Source organism: Leopardus geoffroyi, chromosome A3, assembly GCF_018350155.1.
Source record: "Leopardus geoffroyi isolate Oge1 chromosome A3, O.geoffroyi_Oge1_pat1.0, whole genome shotgun sequence".
NCBI classification, from domain to species: domain Eukaryota; kingdom Metazoa; phylum Chordata; class Mammalia; order Carnivora; family Felidae; genus Leopardus; species Leopardus geoffroyi.
Genome location: NC_059336.1, coordinates 65967503 through 65990464, shown reverse-complemented (window position 1 = coordinate 65990464; position 22962 = coordinate 65967503). Strand labels below are relative to the sequence as shown.

At 46.6% G+C, this 22962-nt stretch overlaps 1 protein-coding gene across 3 annotated transcripts in view; it reads right to left on the bottom strand.

Annotated features, from left to right (window-relative positions):
* The window catches only part of EPAS1 (endothelial PAS domain protein 1), an 84737-nt gene that overhangs the window by 43097 nt on the left and 18678 nt on the right, over positions 1-22962 (bottom strand). Inside the window, exon 1 of one of the 3 annotated variants that reach the window (XM_045445932.1) lies at positions 16756-16778. The exons of the other annotated variants lie outside the window; for them this stretch is intronic. Coding sequence (XP_045301888.1) covers positions 16756-16763 — 8 coding nt within the window. The 5' untranslated portion in view covers positions 16764-16778. Of the gene's footprint in view, positions 1-16755; positions 16779-22962 lie in introns of those variants that run through there. 3 annotated transcript variants of the gene reach the window in all.

Genomic DNA, 22962 nt, shown 5'->3' with positions numbered 1-22962 from the left:
ATGGGGCGATACTGGTCCTGGTTTTTGCAGAGCAGTGATTCTCAACTTTGGCCTCCAGCAGAATCACCCGGAGGGCTCACTAAACCACAAGCTTCTACACCTGCGATCACATGTCTTCAGAGGCTTGAAACCCACGTCTATTTCTGAAATTAACCACTGCTCTAAGTATTTGGGGTGGCCTTTTAGAATGAATTTCAGAGCCACAAAAGAAAAGCAGTTGTAACACTTCACAGAACATATTTCATTTTAAACCCTAAACAATATCATCCTGTTTGCCCGCCTCCTTTAGTCACCAGATTTGGCTGTGGATGGATGTTGGTTGTTTGAAAGAATGAAATGTGCCCTCAGAGATAAGGCCTTGCCACAATTGAAGTTACTCAAAAGAATAGTCTTTAGCTCTACAGACAATTCTAAAGGAGTGGCAAAAATGTGCAGAAGAGGGTGGTATTCTCACGGCCAATTTTCTGGTGTATTCGGATGTTTGTCCAAAGGGAGCAGAAATTAGTATATGAATCTATAACAGAGGGCAGTGAAGGCATCAATGTTAATCAGTCAAAATAGAAGAAATTAAACTTGCAAACTCAGGAGGAACTGGGCATATCAGACAGACCTCCACAAGGGGGGGTGGCGGGGAACCACATTAATATAGCTTCACTATGCACACCTCTGGTGAGAGGCATTGGCTCTGCCCGAAAAGAGACCAAGCCTCACTGGGAGAGAAGACTAATACTATAGATTTGTATATCAAAAGTCCTAAAACAGGGAATACCAAGAAGAGGTGAGGGCTAGAGTGGCTAAAACAGGAGTGGATGCTCCCACTCATCTCTTCCCTGAAGGACGAATCCTGGAGAGTGTCTCATACCTCAGCCTCCCAACCTCCCCTCCACTGGGGCCGAGCCCCTGACTCCCTGACCCACGCTGATGGTCTGTGTCCCTGGAGAGCGGGCCTGGACTGCATTCAGAGCTGACAGTAATGTCTGGGGCCCACCCAACATGGCCCTCTAATGGTCAATTCTGCTTAGGGCCCGCTGGAGATGCTTATCTCATGGGCTTCTGGGCTCCAGGCAGCCTGGGAGAAGAGCAGCAGACCCAATTACCAAGCAGCCCCATAGGTATAGCCCATGTGGGGCTCCAGATGACCCAGCGCCTTATATAATCTGAGGACGTGTGCAGTCCCCAGCCCAGCTGGGAAAAGCCAGGCAGGCAGAGGAGTACCAGTGGTGAACTGTTGCCGTGCCTAGCTTCTCCGAGCCCAAGCCTTAGCGGGGTTTTCCTTATTAGACATATTATGAGCAACACCACTTTGTAACAATCACTACAGTTTGTAAAGCGCTTTATGAGCTAGTCTGTAAATCTCACCCAGTAGGATAGAAAGAGCAGATACCATTATCCCCATTTGAGAGATGAGGCAACTTGAAGGTCAGAAGGGTAGTATCAATGTGTGGAGCTGGAACAGGAGCCCTGAGCTCCGAGTTTTCCAAGGACACATGAACAGAGAGCCCCCTGCCAACCAGCACTAGACATGTCACACAACTGCAACAGACCTTCGTTATTCATTGCCATTCTATAACCTAGCTTATCTTAAATCATTTCCTTTTTAAAAAATGCTTTGGTGAAGATAAGGGTAATACACATTTAGTGTAGGCAACTTTAAAAGTACAGAAAGGTATAAACAAAACAAATTGAGATTTTATTGGATTTATGGCTTCTTAATGGTTTATCACATTTTAAAGAATTCTTTAAAGATACTCATAACAGTCAGTCATATATTGTTTGGGTATATCACAATGCACTATGCTATTGTTGAGTTATGGTTTCTAATTTCTAGGTGTTATAAACACCACTAAGGTGACTGTGCATCAGGTGTTGCTTTCTAATTTATTTTTTATGATAAACGAGGACATGTATCAGCTGGCTGTCAGCTCCCCACAGCTGCCTCACAGTGACTCCCCTGTGCAAGCTGAGGACTGGACAACATTAGCATTTCCAGGGCCACGACGGTTGCTATTGAAGGCAGGGTCTCGGGACAGGTGCCGCAGAGGGAGGTATCAGGGGCAGGAAGGTAGGAAGCACACACCCTCTCAGCCACTTTCCCTGCCCAGTCTCATAGGCCTCCTTTCTCTCTCTTGCCATATCCATGTTAACACAACTGAAGAGAGATGGCCAACTGAGTTGGAATTGGAGATCCCAGTTCTGTAAAGGCAGCCACTCTTGTTGGTGAGGAGGACCTCCTTCCCCATTGTATAAGTGTCTTTCCATCTACTCTGATGTCACCACAACCAATGTGTGGACAGAGAAGGCTCCGTGGCATCTGTACCCATGAGAAGGGGAGGAAAGCGAGTAGCCGCAAGGGGCATCAGCCTGGCTCTCCATGGCGCTCTCTGGTCTCTGATGCCTGCTACTGCCTGACCCTACACTGTGCAGACTCTAGCCGAGGGACTAATCAACCTCAGTGAGCTGAGATACTGTGGCTGCTGGTGCTACAGCATGAGATACTTGCTGTTGTAAAGGTCTCTCATCATACTGCCTCTGATTTAATCCTGAAACAATCCTATCAGGGAGGTATCGTGTCATCCCCATTTTACACAGAAAGAAATAGGTTGCAAGGATGTTAAGTGACATGCCTGGTATCACCCAGTGATGGAGCCAGCACTCAAACCTGTCATTAAAAAAAAAAATTTTTGTTAAGTTTACTTATTTTTGAGACACAGAGCACAAGTGGGGGAGGGGCAGAGAGAGGAGGAGACACAGAATCCGAAGCAGGCTCCAGGCTCTGAGCTGTCAGCACAGAGTCTGACGTGGGGCTCGAACTCACAAGCCATGAGATCGTGACCTGAGCTGAAGTTGGATGCTTAACCGACTGAGCCACCCAGGCGCCCTTCAAACCTGTCATTTAATCATAAATCCTACTTCTCTTCATTGCATTGCCACCTTCTGGGAAATGCTCATAAGCAGATCCCTCTTGCAGGTTCAAATGGGTTAGCTGAGCTGGGTGTATTGGGGGTGAAGCCTTCCCTCTAAGGATACTTTATTAGATGAATTCTCGATCTGGGAAGGGATGTCCCCAAAAGAGAAACCCTGGCCACCCTCTTGCCCTAGGTCAGCCCCTTTTAAGCCAGGGATATGTTTTCTCTGCTTGGAGATGTCTGTGTTTAAAAAAAAAAAAAAAAAAAAAAAAAAAAGTCCTTACTTTGCTAGCAGACTTTGCAGACACCACAAGTAAAGTGTTTCATTCTAATTTTTTCCTATTAAAAAAATTTTATTGATGTCTAATTGACCTAAGTTACATTTGTTTCAAGTACACAACAGAATGATTCACTATCTGCACACACTGCAAAGTGATCACCACAATACGTCTGGTCCCCACACTATTTTCCTCAGGGCTACTTCCCTAGGCTTGAGACTATCTGTCCACACTCAAGGGTCTTTCTCTGAAGCTTCTATCTGCCGGCAGCCCTTCTTCCCCTGGGTCCCACGGGCTTCCAACCGCATGATCTGGTGGTTTGGTTCAAGCCATTCTGCATGTGCAGCCATCCTGATCCTATACCGCTGCGTGCAGCTAAGAAAACTGAAGAAATGACACAGCAGAAAGACAAAGGAAAAAGTGCCCGAGATGAGATGTGAACGGATTCCCACGCATGAAGCATGCACTTTCTCTGGAGGGAGTCGGGAACAGCTTACCGTCAGTGACCCCAGCCTCTACAGACCAGCTCCTGGCCTTCCCTGTCCCACATCCCACCTGATACACATGCCCTTCATCCACCTGGCCTGCCTAAGTGACACCCATCTCTCGGGACCTCCCGCAGCCCATGTTCTCCGGGAAGGCCTCACCTCTGCAGACTTCTGCACATCCCGCATCAGAGATTCCGCACTGCATGATCCAGCCCTGGTATTTATTCTCTTCTTACATCACTTCTGTAGTCTTTGTCTCTCCCTCTAGACCACATATTCCCCAGGGAAAGGACCCATCACCTGTTCTTTTGGTGTCCTCTAAAGCATAAATAGTACAAAGTGGTACCAATTGGAGACACTGGATAAAAAGCACTTGAATGATTTCTGTTCTGTGAATTCCTCAAAGTCTCTCACCGTTCTAGGTCTTTTGTAAGAATTCTAATCCAGTTCTCAATCAGAATAAAAGGTTTCCATCCAGGAAGAGCCATAGACAGAGAGATTCAAAGACGTGTGTGTGTGTGTGTGTGCGTGTGTGTGTGTGTGTGTGCGTGTGCGTGTGTGTGTGTGTGGGCGCGCGCACGTTTCCAACTCCTTGAATGAAACCTGGGGTCTGAACTAGTACTGCTGACAGCTGCCTGTGGGGTCCCATGCACCAGCAGTTCTCAAACTTGACTGCGCACACAAGTCACCCCAGGATCTTGTTACAGTTTCTGACTCAGTAGGTCTGGGCTGGGGCCTGTGAGTCTGCATTTCTAACAACCTTCCAGACGATGCTGATTCCACTGACCACACCCAGGGACACAACGGAGATGTCGATGTTGACAGGGTCAATGTTACCCTTGATGCCATCCTTATCCAAAGCCACCTAAAGTCTAACAAGTCAGATCTCTCTTCTGCCAGGAAGAATCTCCCTCTCTTTTCATATTTTCTTACAGGATATTTCACTGGGCTCCACTTGGATGTCCCCGCTCTCCTTTGAGTACCCCCTCCCTCCATCATCTCATCCCCTTTTATTTCTTAAAACTCCTTCCCTCGGGGCCAGTCCAAGCCCAACCTCCCGCAGACGCTTCCCGGCCACCCTCGCTCCCTTCTCCAAGGCGCTTCCTGCCTACATTACTCACTGGCCCTCATGAGAGGCCTCCCTGTCTTGCTGGCTTTTCTAAGCCAGAGCCCTGCTGCTAGAGCTGGACTGTAAGTACCTTGGTGCTTTTGCACGGAGAAGGGGCGCAGACACAACATTTACTTCTGTGCATCCTTCACGGGACCTTGGCCCAGGGCAGACACACTGGGTAAATATTTGCTAATTGACTCTAAGGACAATTCAAGCATGCCCTTTACTCTTCTCCTTTCCCTCTCAGGGCCGAAAGCAAAAGTGATCACAGCCGCCTTGGCCTCCAGCCCCAGCCCCGGGGCCTTGCCTCTCCCAGGAGCTGCAGCTGGGCCAGCTTAGATTTTGTGTAGTGCTCCGCAGCTCCTCTTCCCTTCAGTGAAGAGTTAAAGCACCGGGAAGGCTGCTTCCCACTTGGAAACCTCCATTTCCTCATGCAGCTTGAACAAGAGAACATCTATGGACAGAGGCTGAGTGAGCCAACTGCACAGGGAGTGAACTCACTCTGAATGGGGCTGTTCTAACGCCAGCCAAGTCAAGCCATTAAGATGCCAGCCCCAAGGCGCAGCCCCCAGCCTCACCTCTAGATATCCCCTCAGCTCTTTGGCACAAAGGATGAATGGTGAGCACAGAGCCTAGTGAAAGCAAGCTCTTTCATGAGCAGGGAAGCGGGGCTGGGTGCTGCAGAGTGGGTGCAAAAGTAGAACTCCTCCTCTCTCCCGCTCCCCCTCTTCACCACGCTGAACCAAATTAACCCCCGATGTACATGGAGTTGCCCAAACCACTGCTCCTCAAAAAGGCAACCGAGGGGAGGGGGTGAGTAATAACATTAGAGAAAATATGTGCAGTGCCAAAAATAATCACCGTGTCATGAGAAAACAGAACTGGGCCGCCTCTGGGGCCAGCGCTGGGCATAGGCAGGAAGGAGGGGGCAAAAATTCCCCTGGCAGTGTCGTCAGGCATTCTGGGTGAAAAAATTTAAAAAGCTATAACTGGAGTAGACAGTTGTCAGAAAGAACGCTCTTCTTGAAAAGAATATGATTTTAAAGGTCTGTTCTCTCCTATTTCAGACACTTTAATTTCAAAGAAAATAACATTTGTTTAGTCTTAGAATCGGGACTGACGCTTGATCATATGCTAATAGCGAAATATCCCAGGATCTGCCTTACTAATCCCAATTTGACGCCAGAAATTCTGGTGCCTGGTATTTAAAGTATTTCAAAACAGAAATAGAAGGCGGGGGGGGGGGGTGGGGGGGTGGCGCACAGACAGAATCTCTTACTTTCTCCCCCCATCCCATAACGCCTTCTCTCCTCCCTATTTAAAAAAAGAAGAACATGGGGAACCTGGGTGGCTCAGTCAGTTAAATGTCCGACTTCGGCTCAGGTCATGGTCTCACGGTTCGTGGATTTGAGCCCTGTGTCGGGCTCTGTGCTGACAGCTCAGAGCCTGGAGCCTGCTTCAGATTCTGTGTCTCCTTCTCTTTCTGCCCCTCCCCCACTCACGCTCGCTCACGCTCTCTCTCTCTCTCTCTCTCTCTCTCTCTCTCTCTCAAAGATAAACATTAAAAAAAATTTTTTTTAATACAAAAAAAAAGAAGAAGAATGCAAGCAAAGATAAAGGAAAAAGAAAAGGAGAGAGAAAGGAACCCAAAGAAAACCTCGGGGACCCTTTCTGTCCTGGGCTTCAATCCTATTTTCAGACTGTTACACGGTTGCATGTCCAGAGCTGTGGGATCTGATTCATGGCCAAATGCTAGTCCTTGCTTTCTTCCAATTCTGCCTGCCATACTACAATGAGAAGGGAGATGTTCATGCATATTATAGAAGCTACATTCCATTCCTTTGTAGAGAAGTCATCAAAAGCCACGGGAAATGCCAAAGTCTTCCCCCAAGTTACTATCATGCTCTCAAATGATAATATTGAGCAATTTGGGAAATGGGGTTTTCTCCCTGGCAACAGCCTTTCCTCTCCACTCACTCAGCAAGTATTTATGAACCCCTCTTCATGTGCTCAGAATGGGAGCAGTAGAATGAAGCCTAGAATGACCACTCCTGGCCTCAGGGAGTTTGCAGAGAAGTGCAGGGTCAAGTCCTGAGGGGCTGGCCTGGCAATCAGCCACTGTGATGCCAGGCACCAGGAAAAAGTCTGCAAGGCTAAACAATACAGGGAAAGCTGGCTTCTGGAAGAGGGCTGCTGGAGCAGGGGGTACAGGGAGGCAATCGGTGGGCAGGAGGGATGACAAGGAAAAAGATACTGCTGAAGAAATGTGGGGGCGGGGTGGCTGGGAGTCAGGAGACAGGCTGGAGCAGGTACCAGGCTGGAGAAGTCAGAGTGCGGAGATGCATTCATTCCACAAACACCACTGAGTATCCACAAGGTGCCAAGCACAGAGGAGGGCTTTCAACAACAAAACGACAGGGAAATAAAGTCTGATGATCAGATACCTGCCTACCCCACTGACTGGTAGTGTCTGAGGTGCCAGGTGGTGGGCAGGGCAGAACCCAACCTGGATCCCTCTTCTGCTGGATGTGCTTTTGCCATGCTGGACAGCAAGTATGAGAACCCCTCCTGGAAGTAATGCCAGGGGAAATGAGTCCCTTTATTAGGAGCTCTAAATATGGCAGCAAATTGTGTGCCACCACGGACTGGAGCCTTGGCTCAGCCCACAGAGACCTCAGCAAGGCATGCTTGCTAAACAGTAACTCATAAACGCTACCCGTGGGACGAAAAACAAACTTCACTGAGGGTGTGCGCCTCTTCTGGCTCCAGTGGTGCTTTGTTTATTTTCAAAGACATCAGCCCCCATCTTCTGGCTGTTTCCCCTTGCTTCCTGATTGAGAAGGATACAATTCCAATCAGACCTCAGGGGAAGGAACAGCTCTCCAGTCCACTCCCCTTGCCCCCAGACCATTTCAGCATGTCACTGCCCTGTTTAAAAATGAGAGTGGCTCCCTACTGCCCTCCTGATGAAGCCCAAGCTCTAGACCTCCCTTGAGGTCACCTAGCCACGACCTTGCCTTCTCATCTTTATTCCTGGAAGCCAGCAGCACCCTACCTGCTCCAGCCAGACCACGTTCCATACTGCCCCCCCATCACTGAGCACCCCTAACTGCCACCCAGTTATTTTTTTCCACCTGAAATGTGATCTTTACTCTCCTATATTCCAAACCCTATACTTTCAGAACCACCTCTTCCATGGCGATTTTTCTGATCACTCTACCCAGCCCACCCTGATCCCCCACCCCTGTCCTGAACACATGGAGAGCTGATCAGTACTAACCTGTAAGGTAGCATCACCTTATTGTTCCTTATCTTATGGGCCTTCTCTGACGGCAAAATAAGAGTTTCATCTCTTTCAGATGGCAAGCTGGAGTGAAGGCCAAAGCAGCCAAGACCACCCCCCACCCACCCCCCCCAGTTATAGGATCAGGACTGCAAATTTCTAATGCTTTGGTTCTTTCTGAGTAGAAAGGGAGTTAATAAAGAGGAACGATGGTGACTGTCTTCCTCACTAGGTTACCTAACATCCGATGACTCCTCACTGTCCCAGGAAACAGGTCCCCATACCCTGTCTTCATACTGAAGGTGCTGGCTGTGCCTGCTGTTCTCATCACAGGGGGTGTTCAGTGAGCCAAATGCCACTCAGCTTTCACTGACAATGCGCAAGCCTGGACAGAGGTGCCCCCCACCCCCCCGCACCAGATGAGACCGGGGAGGTTTCTGTGTCAGATCCCAGTTCCTTGGCACAACAGAACAATTTGCTGCCCAACACCACCCATCACGTCACATGTATAGATGCCCTTCTTGGGGCTTTCACGTCACATGTATAGATGCCCTTCTTGGAATCAGATTTTAAACAAAGAAGATGCCAGGAGTTGGCCAGGGTTCCACCCCTTTAGTGATGCAACTTGAGAAAATGGGCCAAGCCATCCCCCTGCCCCAAAAAAGCTTCTAAAGACAAAAATCCTAAGAGACAAAAACCAAACAAATTTAAAACCCAATGAATACCCTGGAGGTCAGCAAGAAGGGTTCAAGAAGGACCCACACTTTGGAATAAACATCCTCCATTAGCCCAAATGTCAGTGTTTAAAAATCTAGTCCCCAAACCTCAATCCCACCCCCTCAACACACACACCAGACCAGGAGGGGGTTAATAGAACCCAGCTGCTCCCCTTATCTGGCTAACCTGCTAATGGCAAATCTCTGCTACTGATATTTTATCAGTGATTTCTGCAGATCACTTTTATTAGAGATAATGTCATTTTTACTTCATTATCCAGCCCAGCAGTCAAAGAGAAAACAAGTTGCTATTTTTTTCTGTGAAACACCAGTTCTGTCCATTAATGCTGACAGGTGACAGCAAACTGAAACTCTTTGGCCACAATTTTGGGCAAAAGACTGGGCAGTTAACCCTCTGTTTCCTGGGTGGAGCGGAGCACCCCAGAAGCCTCTTCCATCATGGCTACAGAGCCAAGGATGGTTTCTATGTTTCTGATGCCCATTACCCCGAATGCTCAAGAAGGGCCCATTGGTTTTGCCTCAGCCATCCTGCACGCTCAGTCCCAACTCGGCAGATAAAAATGATTGTATGACATCTGGGCAGGCGAGTGCAGCAGCACTGTTAATTCTACTTTGTGGAAAGCGATAATTAACATATGAGTCAGCAGCAGAGAAAGACTTTAAGCCCAGGGAAGAAACAGCCCCAGAGTCCCTGAGGCCTCAGAAGCCGGACAGTGTTCGATTAAATGATTTAGAAGATTAGCCCTAGTATGGGGAGACCTGATCGGAGGGTGGTTGTGTAACCCCCAGTGGCTCTTTGGAGTGGCTCTCAGCTATGCCTGGAATAGTCCCAACCAGGCCGCCAGCGTGTGGAAGGAAAAGGCCCATTCCTCCGGAATCAACTAAGAAATGTTCTTTTCTGTCCTGCTTACTTGTTTCTCCTAATTATTTTTTAAAATGCCAGATGCAGCTTTGAGTGACTTCTGATTGACTTACAGACTGGGACAAACCCATTTGTCCTATACCCGCTGCGGTGGGCCACACCCCACAACTCTGTAGCACCTGGAAGAAAGTTCTAAAGCAGCCAGAGGTCTACAAAGCCACTATTTACTTGGCTAAAAGGGCAAGTACTCCTTTGCAGTTTAGCATTTTTGATAGAAGTGTGGCTCTCTGGAATTTAAATCCCATCTGGCGTTTATGTTTGGCGAGCTTTTAGCTTTCATTAACTGAACATTTACTGAGTGTCCGCCCTGTGCCAGGCACTGGGGATACAGAAGGAAAGACAGGGCTCTGCCCTCAACCAGCTGACAGTCTAGTGAGGGAGACAAATAAACAAACCACGGCCAAGTGGACCGCCTGGGCTTTGGGGCTCAGACACCCCCTCTGTGACCCAGCAAGAGTCCCTCAGGTTTTTCTAAACCTCAGTGTCCTACAAAACAGTTACTCTAAAAGTGCTGGCCTCCTTGAGCTTTTGTGCGGAGTAACACATGTACATGTAGCCTCGATCCATGTCTGTGGCACACCGTGGGCTGGGCGGTGCTGCAGGTGTTGCTGCAGAAGTCAGCAGTGAGTGCTCTTGGGAGCAGAGAAGGTGCCGTGACCCAAGGCAGGGAGAAGGGGAGCCTCACGGAGGGCTCTCTCAGTGAGACTGTGCGGACAAACAGGAGTTGGCCATGAAAAAGAAGTGGTAAAGGGGTCTCGAGAAGATGCAGCACAACAGGCCTGGGGAGGTCTAATAAGGAGGTGCTTGGCTCAGGTTTTTAGGAGCACAGGCCTTACCAATCGGGGCTGGCTTCCAGAACAATGTTTGGGACCGTGCCTCCCAAGGTGTCCCAAGGTGCCCTCGGCCAGAGGCAGAATCCTGGGTCCGCTGGAACATGGGGCAACCCTGTTGTGGCATTTCTTCTATTTTTGCATTCCTCGTGTTTTGACAATGAGATGATTGTGTGGATATTACAAGAGGTGATTATCTCCATGGGCGCTGAGCCTGTTTTAGTGCAAAGACTTTGCCTTGCCAGAGCCAAGACTTCTGAGGTCACCGCTGAGTTGCCAGTTCTAGAGAACCTCCGACAAACCTCAAGGCCACCAGGGAACCTGCTCTTTGCAGGATGGCTTATTTTAAAAGATAAGCCATGCTACACAGGTGTTGGATAGGAGACAGTCTGTGTGGGGGACAGTTTCAATTCAGGGTGGCATACTAAACATCTTCTTGTGCCTAGCTTTGTGTGTAAGGAATTGAGGGAAGAGAGAGGTACCCTCTGCCGTGAGGCAGTAACTGCACAGAAACGGTCATTTGTTCGGGCGCCTGGGCGGCTCAGTCAGTTAAGCATCCGACTTCGGCTCAGGTCATGATCTCGTGGTTCGTGGGTTCGAGCCCAGCATCCGACTCTGCGCTGACAGCTCAGAGCCTGGAGCCTGCTTTGGATTGTGTCTCCCTGTCTCTCTGCCCCTCCTCAACTTGCATGCGCACGCACTCTCTCTCAAAAATAAATAAATATTAAAAAAAAAAAAAAAGAAATGGTCATCTGCACTTCTGGATTCCATAAATTAGGATTTCACCCCAGATTTCTGTGGACTGGGAGTGTTTGGTACAGCTCACATCAAAGGAGTGGTGAGCACTGAGCTTGTTTGACTCTTGCGTGATCAAAAGCATTAAGGTGAAACACTGGAGGAAAAGTTTTAAGAAAAGGGAAACGATGAAAATATTCCTGTTTTTTCTACATGTTACAACAAGCAGGGAAGCACATATGTTCCGGGACCTCAATCAAAATATGGTCAGCAGTTACACATTCTTAGTTGGATTTAAGTCACTGTGAATGATTCATCTTGATGCCTATAAGTGAACTTCCTGGCTGTGAAGGGATGGCTGGAGAAATTAAAATGTATACTATCCCATTAAGAAGCAGGCAGAGGCTATCCAGATAGCCAGTGGTGCTTTTAGCTTTAGGGAAAGTTTTTTTGTTTTTTTTTTAATGAAAAATCTTACTATTCTTAAAATTTTCTTAGAGATAGAAATAGGGATGAGCACAGGTCAATGAACAAGCAAGTCTCCAGGGAAAAAAAAAAACTTGCCATATAGAGGGAGGGCTCCTGACTTCTATTGCTTTTAGCTGCCAGCTTCCCTTGAGTATCTTCCTGTTCTGCAGAATAACCTCCATGCTCCTCTCCTGCCTTGTAAGGATCCAGAGTAGAGGCTGAGTCCCAGGAAAGAAGGAGCATTCTAGAAACGGTACCTCCTGTCCTGATGTTGCCTAGCACCCAGATGATGATCCCCAAACCAGCATCCCCAGCCAGAGGTCTCCACTTTAGGACAGGGTCTAATCACCCAGGAAGGATTTCTGGAACTGCCCTTATTAAGGAAATGTAATATGTAACTTGACTTTAAAAATCCAGGAAGCTCTAACACTCTATCAAGTTCTTAAGACGTTTTCTTTCCTCCATAATCCTTGGCCAAGTTCAAAGGTGAGCACTTTCCCAGAGGCTTATTAGGAATAATGTTTATTTCATATATTTGGGGTTGCAAAGTTTGATTCCATCTTGCTTATTTGGGAAAAAAATAACTTTTTTTATGAAAGGAAGGGAGGGGGTGGGGGATGAGCCAAGGGTAAAATTTGGGAGAGAAGAAAGGTGCTTAGAATACTGGCCTGGAGGGCAGGCTCAAGTTCTGAACATTTTTTATCTCTGATTTTCTCTGAAGGGTCGTAAGGCCAGCTCACTGTACCTTTCACTCTTCTGAACCTGTGTGACCGCATCTGTCCTCCCTATCTTTGTGGGTGCTTGTGTCAACGGGTGCTCTGATGGCAAATGTAATACAAGCTTGTGCCTTCACAGAGGGTGCTACATAAATAAAGTGTACTGACAGGGATTACCAAGATTTCTGGGTTCTTTACCGTGAAAGGAATTCAGCAGAAAGCTGTGTGCGAGGGTTTGTGGTCTGTGCATCTGAAGCCAGGGTGTCACAACTGGTCTATTGAGCCAGGCCATCACTGACGGCTTGGGGTGGGGGGGATGGGGAGCAGAAGTTCTCAGTGACCGAGGGAGGCCAGGGAGTTCATTCTTGAAACTCATGTGTCATATCCACTTCATATCCATCCCCCAGGATAAAGCGCCAGATCTAACTGGCCCTGCCACCTCCCATGTTTGGTTAGTGAGGAGGAAGTATGGGAGTGAGAGTAGGGGGGATACAAATACTTGATGCCTCTACCCATCTTATCTGCTGACTTGGCCTCTACTTGTTCCTCAAGCCCCCAGCTCACCCCTCCAAGGACATTCTCCCACATTCCCTGGCTGGGGTGACCTCTCTTTTGTCTGCACCACTCTTTTGTCACACGGCGGTCTTTGCCAAGTATTGTTTTTTGTTTTTTTTCAACGTTTATTTATTTTTGGGACAGAGAGAGACAGAGCATGAACGGGGGAGGGGCAGAGAGAGAGGGAAACACAGAATCGGAAACAGGCTCCAGGCTCTGAGCCATCAGCCCAGAGCCCCACGCGGGGCTCGAACTCCCGGACCGCGAGATCGTGACCTGGCTGAAGTCGGGCGCTTAACCGACTGTGCCACCCAGGCACCCCTTTGCCAAGTATTGTTAAGTCTCTTGTCGCCTTTGTAGGTCAGGGGCACTCAAGGCCCAGTCTGCATATCTACCTTGAGGTACTATGGGATAGTCAGGCTGCAGGAGAAATTGGAGGCTATTGACAAGTTTCCTCAAAACCTAAGTTCCAACGCTGCTGGGCAGAGGTGGGGAAGCCTCAGGGAGCAGGTGGACTCATCTCTGATAAGGATGGTTCAGTAGGCATGAGGTAAAACCGACCTCTGACAAAGCTGGGGCTGGAGGGCTCTGCAGGGCTGCCTCTGAGCGCTGCCCTCTAGAGGAGGGGCTGAGAACACCACCAGGATGCCCGGGGCCGTTCGAAGCCTCGGGAGGGCACAGCGCTGGGCTTTTTTCCCACAAGTCGTGCAACACATGATTGTTTTATGCCTACTTTGTGCCAGCTGCTATGTTCTCCCGGAATGATTGTCTAAGAAGATCTGGAAAACCAGTGAGTTTTCTAGACTTTGTCCCGTCTCCATCCTGATGTGTAACCCTGGTCTTGCTACAGTTCTACTTTAAATATGAATGCGGTGTTCCAAGCTGAAGAATCTTGGGATTTGGTCAACTGGTCTGAGCTGCCGTCTACAGTCTTTGTGTTGGATTTATGGCTGCTACAAATCTCCTGACTGCTCTGGTCCCCTTGATATTCTCTATTCCTATTGTCTTACCACCCATACCACCAAGATTTAAATTTCTAATATTCTCTCACTCTCTAATTTTCTCCTGAATATTAATGTCCTCTCTCCTCTTAGACTATAGCTCCTTGAGGGCTGGGGCCATATATTCTACTTTTTCTCTTTCCCACCGCGCTCAGCACAGTACTGGGACCAGCACACCACTGGCACTGAATGTATACTCAATCACAGAACAACAGCATTTAAAAATTTTTTTTTTCAACGTTTATTCATTTTTGGGACAGAGAGAGACAGAGCATGAACGGGGGAGGGGCAGAGAGAGAGGGAGACACAGAATTGGAAACAGGCTCCAGGCTCTGAGCCATCAGCCCAGAGCCCGACGCGGGGCTCGAACCCACGGACCGCGAGATCGTGACCTGGCTGAAGTCGGACACCTAACCGACTGCGCCACCCAGGCGCCCCAGAACAACAGCATTTTAGAGTACACACGATGTTAGCATGTATCTAGTCGGATCAGGTCCCTCTGATGGACACATGAGGAAACTGAGGCTGGAGGTCATCATTCACTGACTCAAGCAGCACAAACCCTGTTTTCATGTCTTGGAGCTAAGACCAATGTTACGAGCCATTAGGACACACCCTCTGACATAGACTCTACTAGAATGACCCCCATTTTGCAGATGAAGAAACAGGAGTAGGGAATGCTTAAGCAACTTATCCAAGATGCTTCCACTAATAAACAGCAGATCCGGGACTTGAGCACAGGCTATGTGGCTCCAGGGCCTACATGGTTACCACCACTCTATCCCATTTCTCCTCTCCAGAACCCCTAGAATCATCTCTCACCAATTCCCCATCATGGCATTTACCATCTCCTGCCTTGACTATGACCACCTGCATGCCTGTCTCCCCCTACCCAGCCCCCACTAGATTGCAGCTCTCATGGGCAGGAATAAAGGTGTTTTCTTCTCCTTTAATCTTCCAGGGTTTCCATTCAGTGCCTTCCCTAAAGTGGATGTTTATGGGTAAAACTCCCAGAAAATACAAATAAAATATGCTAGACTAGATAAGGCAATAAATTTCTTCCTCCTAGAATGCTGTGCAGAACTCTAAGTTTTTTTAATGTTTATTTGTTTTTGAGAGAGAGAGAGAGAGAGGGAGAGGGAGGAGTAGAGAGAAGGAAACACAGAATTTGAAGCAGTCTCCAGGCTCTGAGCTGCCAGCACAGAGCCGGATCCGGATGCGGGGCTCGAACCCGCAAACCATGAGATCATGACCTGAGATGAAGTAGGACGCTTAACTGACAAAGCCACGCAGGTGCCCCTGTGAAGAACTCTTTACACCTGTTTTCCCCATGTTTACCAACATGTTTTACCCACGTTTCCCCTGTTTACCTACAGGGTACAGGCATCTGTTAAAAGTGCAAATGCCTTTGCCAAGGCCTCTCCACCCTGACCAAACATTGCACAACTCTTGCACAACCATGGAGTCACAAGGGAGGTTCATCCTCCAGGCAGGTGATCTGGCCACTCCTTTCTGCAGCTTATTCATGGTTTTCCTTCCCTTACTCTTTCACTCTGTACAGAAGACTCCATCCTGGCCCACATCCTTAAGCTACTTACTACTCCAAGACATCTTATGTCCCTTAATATTAAGTAGGCAGCTGGGACTGGAAGCTAATGTGAAAGCAGACCCACCATCCCCCAGCTTCTCCCAGGAACATAAGTTGGTCCCCTGCTGGCAAGACAGTCAGCAGTGACTACTGGATTTGGGTGTTTCCCAGCTCCACACAGGAGAGGGAACTGGGCTATCCCCATGGACAACTGAGGCCGGGAGCATGCGATCCCAGAAGCATGCGATCATGTCCAATCCCAGCAGCATGCGATCATGTCCCTTTCACAGAGAACCCCACTCTTTTCTCAAATATTCAAAACGGTGTCCCTGCTACTCCAAGGCTGCCCCTTAGGAAGACTAACTGGCCCCATAATTACAGTTTTCTTTGCAGGAAGTGATTACTACAGCTTGCTATTTTCTCTGTTCAGGATTTAAATGCTGTAGGAATGAGGGGTTTTCATTAACCTTGTATATATAGCTTTCTGTTTCTTCTATATTTTGTGTCCTTGTTTTAAAAGCAAAAAGCCCTAACACAAATTTTGAAAACCAACATGGTAATGGAATTTCAAGTTTTTCACCAAATTTCTTGTCTATACAGCAGCTATGGATAAATGTAAATAAGACCTACTAGAAGTGAGGGTGCTCATCCCAGTGGAGTTTTTCTGTAACAGATGGCAGGAAGAGAGAAAAGTGGTTATGGAACTCAGAGTCCTCTAACATGTGCCTGAAAACACTGGAATTCTCCTGCTGAGCAACGTGGAGGCTGACCAGCTATCATACAAGTAACCTCTACTGACCCGATTCACCTGGACTCTCAGTTGAACTGCCAGGAGGTCACCACCAGAGTGAGTCACCTCATCCGTCCCCCACTGGCTTCCTGGGCATTCTTACACTGAGACTATCAGGGATTTTACCATGAAAGACGCACACCCCTGGTGTCTCTCCCTGTCTCTCAGCCCTTAAGTAAACACATCAGTAGAGTTCACATGCTGTTTTACATTCTCCTCTCCCACCTCCAGTGGATGGGGCAAAATAGCTTTCCCTCCAAAGAATAACTATCTAAAATACTTCCAAAGACATTATTATTCTAATGTAACACAATAATGACTTTTAACACCTTTTGGAAAACTCTGACCTTTGCATATCCAGAGTCACTGCCCAGTGGAGTGCAATGGTCCATCAGGTGCTGGGAAACCTTCTTCTCTGTGCTTAGGCAGGGAGGTGGGCTCTTCCCAGGAGCCTGTCCTTAGGGGGTTTCTCTGCTCCATCTGGGAAGTTCATATCCACCCAAAAGATAAACTGGATCTGTTTTCTTTTCTTTTGTTGTTTGAACTCTAGAACATAACTGAATATTAAGCAATCTCTGTCAATGAGGAACTTCCCAATCCAGCACTACGGCTAAAGTCTGTACCCACATTAAGCAGAACAAAAGTATGGTTCCTGCAGGCCATGAGACTGACTCCAGCCAAATCCATTTTCAGTGCAGAGCAGGAACATTCACTGGTTTTGAATTTCCTTACCCTTGACATTTAATGAAACAGGCTCCAAAGAGAGGACTCTGCCTCTTCTGTTAAGCCTTTTATTAGGTGCAGTCAGCTTCCCAATTACATAGCTGTTTTTAATACATGACTTTAAAACTTACTGTGGAAAGGAAAAACCTTGGCATCTAGGAATTGCCCAAAGATGACCAGTTTTTATTCTAACCAGCCCCAGTCTTGCCCACCATGGGGCATCATCAAGCCAAAATGGACAGAGATGATGTCATTCCTTTTCTTATGCTCCCAACATCTATATGCTATTCCCAAACTAAAATGGCCTGCTCAAAGCATGTATACTAATTAGCCAGGACAGGAGACATCATGAAGGAACCTCTTTTGTTTTTCTCTAGGGGCCCTAGGTTCAAGTTTTTAACCATTAAATGATCTGTTCTTGTTGATCTACTTCATTTAACCTGCCCAACCATGGCCAATGGCTTTCAATAGCTAACTGAGTCATCATTGTGTATCTGCATGAAACTGACTTCCAATCCCATACAGTTTCATTGAAGACCCATTCAATATCTTGGAAAGCGTTCTTGTCTCCAGACAGATTGTTGGATGAAATTTTCTTCCTCCTTTTGCCAGGGGGCTACACAGGTGGTCTTATTTTTTAAAAAAGATAGCATGACTACAAGCATACTCATATAGAAACACAGGCATTAGGAATGTGCAGAGAAAATTGAGTTTTCTTTTTTCTCTATAAAGATTCCAAGGTGGAGATGGTCAAGTACCACAAAGTCTTTCCTTTTAAAACAATCCAGAAGGCAAAACCCAGGAAGGCCCTTCAAGGTAATAAACATAAATGCTCCCTGTAACTGCTTCCTGGTTTGGCCAGACAGCCCTGGACAGTTACTTTTCCCCACCTCCAACATACATACACCTTCCCTACCAAAGCTCTTTTCAACCATGTGCATGTGACCTCAGCCCCAATCTTCCCCTCAACCCCATCACATGTCCATTTCATATCTGAAATGCAAAGTCACCCATCACTTAAATACACACACACACACACACACACACACCCTACTCACTCTCATGTCAGATATACAAGGTAGATGCATACATATACACCCATATTATACGTATGCTTATGGACATTACATTGTTTCTTTTTCCCAAATTTAAAAAAGAAAAGATCTGTGTTTTCAGATAACGAATTTTTATTGAGTATCTACTACACACAAAGTCTTGCTAAATACTATGGGACTCAAGACATACGAAATCGTAATTCATCCTGCCCTTCCTTTTAGGCTGTGAACAAACATTCAAAGCAAACATTCAAAGAAACAAGAGATCTCCCTATACACATAATAGCAACAGACTAAATATCTGTTGGTGGTGGTGATGAGGGCCAGACATTGTGTGGGCTGGGAGAAACATGCACAAGGTGGTGGTGGTGGGGGGGGGGTTATTTTAGAAGACAGGATAATCACACCTGACATAATCAGTTTACTTTGATCATTACCATATATAGTTTAGAACACTCTTGACCTTTATAAAACTCTGCTGTAATGGAATAACTAATTTTTGAGTAAAATATAGCAGAGATGAATAGATTATGGCAGCCTTAAAAAATCTCCTTATTAATGTCATCTAAATTTTAAAAGTTATGGGTGAGGGCCCCTAGCCAAGGATCCTGCCCCTGCCTGCGTGCTGAACCAAGACTCACTGGTTATCCATGCTGTTCCAGCACTGTTTGGGATGGCTGTGCTTCTCACGGCTCCAAATCCACCAACCACTTCTCTCTGAAGCAGTGGGGACTGGAGCTCAGGCTAGGGCTCTTCAGATGTTAACAGACCGCTTTTTGGTAATGTCTCTATTTTAGGTATAGGTATAACTTATTTCGGCTCCCACTGATGGGTAGGTATGGTTGTGGGGAGCAGTGTGTGAAGGAGCCCAAGGCCATGTCTGTGCTCAGATATGCTATGCTTGGTTAATACTGCTTGTCCTGGGGTGGACTGGATGAGAGATGCTCAAAGGCTGTGTACCTGCCACTGCTGATTCAATGGAAACAACAGAGGCTTTGGAGTGAGGGCCACACCTTCAAATCTGGGCTTCTGGCACTCTGACTATGTGACCTGGGGCAAGTCATTTGGCCTCTCTACAACTCAGCTCCTCTTCTATAAATGGAAATAATGTCTATTTCACAGGGTTGATATAAAGTACTGGCTCTCAAAGTGTGGTCTCCAGACCACCAGCAGCAGCATCACCTGGGAACTTGTTAGAAAGACAAATTCTCAGGCCCCACCCCAGATCCTGAATCAGGAACTCTAGGGATGAGGCCGAAGATTGTGAATTCTGGTGCTGATGCACACTAAAGTTTGGAACCCCTGTTATAAAGAGTCGTATGAGTCCTTAAGTTATAAGTCCTAGAGTAACTTATTTTAAGGACAGAAGTCATGTTTTTCATCTGCTACAAAGTGACCAGCAAAGTACCAGGCTTAACCACGGGTGCTCAATTCTAACCCCCTTGGTAAGTCATCTGGGAGACTTCCTCCCCAAGGAGAGGAAAGAAGATGGGCTCATGCTTCTGTAGCCAGTGCCAACAATGATTATTCTCAGGGAAGAGAGACACTTATGCCTATACACCATGCTAAAGCAGGAAGGATTACGGCGGGTAGATCCAGCCCACAGAGGGCTTGCCTTTGTTAAATCTCCTCCAAAGAACCGCCATTCCTTCAGTCCCAAAGGTCTCCAGTTTAACACAGTTTCACTTGCTCCACAGTGCAGGCTTTGAGAATAGGTAGGTGGTCTACTGACATGCCTATGCAATAATCACACGGTGCCTCCCTCCCTTCCACCACCTCCTACTCCAACGAGGATCACCACACAGAGAGTCCCGTTCGCCTCACAGATATAAACAACGAGGCCGTGATTTCCACTGCCACACAGGCCATCGCGCATAGGCCAACATAGGCACAAAGATAAATAAACTGCTAATTGTTAGGGAAGTACAAATTAGAACCACAATGAAATACCTTTTCATACCTGCTAGGATGGTTTTTACCAAAAACAAAAAACCAGAGAAGGGCAAGTGCTGGCGAGGATGTGGAGAAATTGGAGCCCTTGTGCACTCTTGGTGGGAATGTACAATGGCGCAGGGGCTGTGGAAAACATGTGGTGGTTCCTCAAAAATTTAAACATAGAATTACCATATGATCCAGCAAGTCCACTCCTAGGGACTCAAACAGGTATCTGTAGACCCGTGTTCCTAGCAGCATTATTCACAATAGTCAAAGGTGGAAACAACCCAAATGCCCATTTAGGAAGAATAAACAGAATGCAGTATAGGCACACAATGGAATATTATTCGCTCTTCAATAGGAATGCAATTTTGACATGTGCTACAACATGAATGAAACTTGGACACATTATGGTAAGTGAAATAAGCCAGACACAAAAGGGCAAATATTGTATGATTCCGCTTACATGAGGCACCTAGAGCAGTCAAATTCACAGACAAGGTAGAGTAGCAGTTACTATGGGCCTGGGGGAGGAAGGAATGGGAAGTTATTTTTGAATGGAGGTAGACTTTTCAATTTGGGAAGATGAAGTTCTTGAGATGGATGGTGGTGATGGCTGCAAAACAGTGTGGATGTACTTAATGCCAATGAACTGTACACTTAAAAAATGGTTAAAATGGTAAATTTTATGTTATATATTTTTTGCCACAATAAAAAGAGAGTGGTTAACCACCCTCATCCCACCACCATCACCTAAGGAAAAAGACACCACAATGGCAACCTTGTAGTCTTAAGTCTCAAAGTAAATGTCTTGAACAAAAAGGACTCCCAAACATCTCCATGTTTGAAATCTAAAATGATAATGACAGCTACACCTTTTCAAGACGGTGTTCCCAATTTACTTCAGCTTGCCAAGCTCTGAGCATATCTGATGTGAAAAAGAGACACTCAGCTGAAAACGGAGATTTGGCGGTGGCTCTCCAGTGTGTTCGCTCGGTAGCTTCAAAATCCCCATCCTTCTTCCTGTTAATGAAGGTTTGCTTCGACCTTTCCATTAGCCCACAAACTACTATTAAAAAAGCCATTTATCAGATTAACACTGAGTACTGCAAAAGTCATCTGCAAGCAGCGTGCACTTTTCCACGTAGGGGTTGCCATGCCAACAGCTGCTCCATGTTCATTGTACAGAAGTATCAATTTCAACAAAGTCCCGCTTCATAGTTCTGAGGACCGATTCAGTCTTGTTGTCCCTCCTCACTTCCGAGATGTGCCCACATGGCAAAGACCCCACCAAAATCAGGTAAATGACCGAGAAAAAGAGCAATGACAAAATTAACCAGCTGCATGTCTACATACTGAAAACGCTGTAAGGCAGGCAATATAGTTATTTCCTCTATCTCTGACCCCATCCTAATTCCCCAGGAGTACAGTCAGGGAATCTGATGTAATAACCATTTTGCCAGTAATTCTAGAAAAAGGAGTCCAGAGGGAATAAACTGGAGGAGAAACCAGAATTACACAAATTTGTTGTAATAGATTATTTGCCCAGAGAGCAGACAACTATAAACGAAATGGGGTAAGATACTTGGATTTTATTGGTGCTAATTTTGATTGCAATTTTTTTTTTAAAATAATGCCTGAGAGGTTTTAAATAAATGTGTTTCAATTGACTGGCATTATCACATTTCAGAAGGTTTAGATTTGGAAGAAGAGTCTGAAACAGAAAGCTCTAGGAAACAATTTGTCTTTGACTCAAGAGTAAACCTAACAAGCAATTTCCAACCACGAGTAATGAACCCCAGTGTCACGCTAAAACTCCTGATGAAATCAAAGAAATAGCCAAACCAGTTTAAAGTCATTCAAAGAAAATAAGCAAATGCTGTAGACACCAGGCCCCTAAATGAACAGGAGCCATTTTTATGTCAAAGTGGACTAAATCTATGTCACACTTCCAGCCACCATCAGCAAAGGAAGAAAAATAGCTCACCATAACCCTTAAAAACACATAGCTTTCAGGGATGGGACAGAAACATTGTATTGATATCATTTATATCAGCTAATTAAAAAAAAAATCTTCTAACCGTGACATACCCAAATGATACTTTACACACATTAAAGTTTTCAGTATCAGGAGCACACTATTGTGTGAAGAAGAAAGGGCGCCTTTTACAAGATATGGATTGTATCACAAAATTTCAGAAGGGCAATAACCAATTAAAATTTTAAATGGGGCTTATTTGAAATCTCGGGCACAGGAACACCACTGAAGAAAAACTTGTTCTCCCAGCTAGTGGCTCCTTGCTCAAAGCAGATACATGAGGGGCGCCTGGGTGGCGCAGTCGGTTAAGCGTCCGACTTCAGCCAGGTCACGATCTCGCGGTCCGTGAGTTCGAGCCCCGCGTCGGGCTCTGGGCTGATGGCTCAGAGCCTGGAGCCTGTTTCCAATTCTGTGTCTCCCTCTCTCTCTGCCCTTCCCCCGTTCATGCTGTGTCTCTCTCTGTCCCAAAAATAAATAAACGTTGAAAAAAAAAATTAAAAAAAAAAAAAAAAAAAAGCAGATACATGGGCCACACTGGGAGATCATCTTATCCAAAGTGAGACCAAGCCCAGTCCTGACAGCCCTATGGCCTCAGCCTTCTCTATGCAATCATGTGTATTATTCTAAGCCTAGAGAAAAGATTACATGGGGGGGGGGGGGGAAGCACCTTTTAATTTGTAGTTATTTCTGGGATACCAGAACTAATACGCTGGTTGGGAACATGGAAGAGATGCTGCTTTTCAGGTTTGAGAATAATGTTTGGGCTGGTTATAGCTTGTTTTCTGAGCCCAGACACGTTAATG